The sequence below is a fragment of the Chrysochloris asiatica genome, unplaced genomic scaffold (assembly GCF_000296735.1).
Source record: "Chrysochloris asiatica unplaced genomic scaffold, ChrAsi1.0 scaffold00347, whole genome shotgun sequence".
Taxonomy (NCBI): Eukaryota; Metazoa; Chordata; class Mammalia; order Afrosoricida; family Chrysochloridae; genus Chrysochloris; species Chrysochloris asiatica.
In genome coordinates this window covers 1,268,632-1,273,116 of record NW_006408865.1, presented here as the reverse complement: position 1 = coordinate 1,273,116, position 4,485 = coordinate 1,268,632, and the positions used below count along the sequence as shown (strand labels likewise).

The following is a 4,485-nucleotide window of genomic DNA, read 5'->3' as shown; positions in this document are numbered from 1 at the left end:
TGAATTCTTCATGCACAGGTTTCCCCATGTCTCATTTATTTATATTAATTCCTCAATTAATATGTCTCAAATTATTTATTTTAATTCCTTAATTAACTACGGCCCTGGCCAGTTGTCCACCCTGCAGACCTATCTACTAATTGGTCGAAAATGAGGTAACTTTTAAAATGTCTTAAGCAAGTCCTTCTCCAAGCTTCTGGCCTGTATCACGTAGTGACAGACACTGGGGAAGAAATGAGGGCATGAACACATTTCTGTCCTCCACATTGTTGCCAGTACAGGGGAAGGCTGAAGGGAAAACATCCAGATTTCATTCCCATGAGTGTCACCTTCTTGTGTTTGTGCCTGTCTTGCATACTGCCTGTTCTTTTAGTGCCTTAATATGCCCCTTTAAACTTACTCATTCGTTTTCCTCAAGTTCGTTTGGTATCAAAGATGTTTTAACATTACCATCCTAGTGGGAAATCACTTGCCACAAAATAAAATTAACCTTTAAAAAGTTCCCAATGAAAATGCATTACTAAGTTGTAGTCATTGTTTTTGCCTGCCAGATTCCTGACCCCTAGCCTGGTCCCTCTTTGTTAAAAAGGAAGATATACAAGTGGCAGGAAAGAGTGAGAGACAGAGCAGCAGCCAACTGAGACTTTCACCTTGACATTAATGTAGAGATTGTATGTAAATTTAAAAGGTGACTGTTTCTCCCTGGGTTTTGATGCTGTTTAATGCCGTGGACTTGTATATTTAATGTATTGCTAGGGTATTCCTTTAAGAAGGAAAAGGAGCATAAGACATGATCTTTTATCCTAAAGAATTTAGAGGCTTTTCCATCTTCTTCACCTGGTGAACTCATCAGTCTGTTAAAAAGTCAGATTTTGGAGTTACTTCTAAGTCTTTCTTCATTGCACTCCCCACTTTGTACTTCTCCTCTAAGCTCCCTATGTGAATTCTGATGTGACAGTAATAACTATCTGCTGTGATTTTGGGTGGTTGTTAATTTGCTCTTCTTTCAAGCTGCAAACAACATGCATTTCATCTCTATCTCCCTGGTGCCTAATAAGCTAACTGGCTCACGGGAGGTACTGAATCTTAGTGGGACTCCAGGATATATGATGTAAAATATCTAAAACACTGTCTCTCCTATCTTGCCTGTGAAACTGAAGTCAGGAACCATGCTTTACATATTTATCTTTTTATATCCATTGTCAAGTACAAAATCTGGTAAAGAGTGAAGTCAAAATTACATCTACTAAGGGTCAAAGAAGTGGCACAATGTAAAACATTAGGTGCTACAAGAGTTCAGGCTGATAGGGCTATGGCTCTGAAACAATGCTGAACTGAGGAGCTGAGAGTCAGTAAGGACACTTAGCTACGCAGAGAGGAGAAAGTGGCTACTTGTGGAGAGGCCATGGAATTTGGTACTTTAGCCTATTCATAGACTTTCTAACAGTGATATGATGATATCATGTACATAGCAGTTTTAAAAGCTTAATCTGGTAGGAGCATGTAGGATGATTTAGAGTAGCAGTTATTGGAAGTAAATATTAGGTAGCAGTTATTGGAAGTAAATATTAGGTAATACTTTCACTTTTCTTTTTTTAAATGTTTTATTGTGAATTATGTGATAGTTTACATGTGAGAACATTAGCTTTACATTCATCCTATCGTATATCATTTCATTGCCATGGTTACAATCCCCTCCATGCATCCATCATCAACCAACCAAAGGGTATACCCTACAGACTTACACACACACACACACCCGGTCAACCCCTCTCCCTCTCTGGGTCTAAAGTCCCCAGTTGCTCAATATCTCCACGTCATCATCTCTGCCTCTATCTCTGGTGTCACTACTTCTCTGGGTATGGTCCTATTCTCCGCTCTTGTCCCTTCATGGTCTCAGGGACCTCTGCTCCTAGAATGCAGTCAGTCACTCCCCTCCTTTTGCTACAAAACATCTGCCTTTACATTTCCAACCCTCACAATCATTCTTGATGACAATTATTCACTATTGTATCACAAGAGACCTATCTACATCTCCTTTCATCAGCCTAGAATACTTTTATTAATCATCGAAGTCTAAGTTGGATACCCCACCTAAGTTCTTTCATAGTGCATACAGACTGTCTTCCTCCCCAATTAAACTAAGCTGTGTCTTGTTAACCATTATATATATTCTTCAACACAGTGCTGTAAACTTTTGAGAAATTAATGACTGTGTCTAGGCTTCCCCATAAATTCTAAGGTGCTGCTACCTATGTGTTATTGTTTTAAGTGCTGTCTAGTCAGTTCCAACTCATAGCAATCCTGTATAAGGTTTCCAAGGAGCAGTTGGTGGGTTTGAACTGCTGACCTTGTGATTCGCAATCCAGTGTTGAACCTACAGCGCCACACCAGGAGTCCCTACCTATGTGTGGATGTAGACTAAAAGTCATGTACAGCCTGGCCCTCATAGGTTCCAGGGACTTATCATACTTTACACATCCTTAGAACATGTTATCATTTGATGAGGATTGTCACACTAAACAGTTTTTAATTCATATTTACCTTTTTTATAGCTATGAAATCTGAATCTGGTACCTTCTCTGCAAGAAGTTGATCAATAAATCGGTTCCAATAAAAAACTCCTCCAGAATCATAGGATTTAGGAAACGTGGTGGCCTTGTGCCCTGGAGTTGATTCCTGCTCATAGTGACCTTGTGTAGGGTTTCCAAGGCTGTAAATCTTTACAAGAGCAGAAAGCCTCATCTTTCTCCCACAGAACCACTGGTAGTTTCAAACTGCTGACCGTGAGGTTAGCAGCCTGACTCGTAACCATTATGCTGCCAGAGCTCCTTATAGGAAATGTGGTAACTTTTAAAATTAAGTTACCACCATTTCTAAAAGCCAAATAACCATAAAAATGACACGCCAATTACTTTTAGTTGGAGTAAAAAAGAGGGAAATGTGTTAGACAGACGCAGGCTTCTGTAGCATTGTTTATTTCTTGAATATGAGTACATAAAGCTACATAAATATATAGGATCATAACTTCAGGCCTGTAATTTTGTAGCATAGCTAATCTATTAATTGTTTCAAATATATTAAAACAGCTACTAAAGTAATAAATGTTTCTGTCTATAAATTTCTAGGAAATTTTAGACATCTTCAAATATTTGAGCTTGGTACATGTCATGCTCTTGATTGTTCGTGTGTTTCTTTAATATAACAATGATTAAGTAGCCATGGGAATTGTTTTGTGTTATAAATGCAGCTTGAGTCTACTGAAAGTATCCTGCAGGAAGCTACATTATCCATGTCTTTGGTGACCCAGTTTGAGCAGGAAGTGTCCAGCCTCCAAAGCGTCATACATGGCATTCAAAATAGCGAAGAGATGCTCACTCAAAAGATGCAAAGCCTTAATGAGAAATTCCAGAATGTTACAGATTTGTGGAAGAGAAGCCTAGAAGAAATGAATGTTAATACAAACACTTTCACGTTAGAAGCAAAACATATACATTCTCAAGTTACTGTCCAAATTAACTTGGCTGAACAAGGGCTAAAATTGCTCACCCAAAGACTGAAAGAGTTGGAAGACAGCACACTGAGAAATATTAGAACAGTCAAAAGACAAGAAGAAGAAGATCTTCTCCGAATAGAGGAGCAACTTGGCTCTGATGCAAAAGCAGTTGAAAAGTTACAAGAGGAACAACATGCTCTTTTTGCCAGAGATGAAGACTTGACTAGTAAACTTTCCAACTATGATACCAAAGTTGAAGAATGCAAGACACATTTACCAAAAATTGAAAATGCTATTCACTCTGTTCTCAAAGTCTCTCAGGATCTAATAGTGACAGAAAAGAAAATGGAAGAGTTGACTATACAGATGTTTAATATGGAGGATGATATGCTGAAAGCAGTTTCTGAAATTTTGGAGATGCAGCAAACCCTTGAAGGAATTCAGTATGACAATAGCATATTAAAAATGCAAAATGAACTGGGTGTTCTGAAAGGGAAAGTTCATGACTTTATAGCATATTCAAATACAAGAGAAAAGAAAACTTTTGAAGAACATAATCCAGAAAATAAAGGAATTGATGGTGATTTTTAAACTCACTGCATTTATTCTGAGAGCCCTGGTAGAGCTGTAGGATAAGTATTGGACTGCTTGGTTGACAGTTCAAACCCACCAGCCACTAGGAACCATATTATTTTATACAGAAATTGATTAGTTTCATGCTTTTGAGTTATTGTGATATATCTCACTCTATTCTGCATTATTGGAAAATAAATGAAATAGCCATATAAATGGATTATCCAGATAATCAAAGCTTATGTTTTCAAGCACTAGAATTTATTTCAGTTTAACTATTTTATATACAAATATGTAAAATATATTCCATACTTTCTAAAGCAATATCCTTACTAATTTTGATATTTTTCTAATAATTCATTGACCTCATTATAGATTTCACCTATTCTAATGAATTGGGCTGCTAACCTCTAGGT

The 4,485-nt window shown here is 37.4% G+C and overlaps 1 protein-coding gene across 1 annotated transcript in view; it reads left to right on the top strand.

Moving 5' to 3' along the window:
* The window catches only part of IKBIP (IKBKB interacting protein), a 17,869-nt gene extending 13,782 nt beyond the window's left edge, over positions 1 to 4,087 (top strand). Inside the window, exon 3 of the mRNA XM_006875932.1 lies at positions 3,251 to 4,087. Coding sequence (XP_006875994.1) covers positions 3,251 to 4,087 — 837 coding nt within the window. The remainder of the gene's footprint in view (positions 1 to 3,250) is intronic.
* Positions 4,088 to 4,485: the final 398 nt, after the last annotated feature.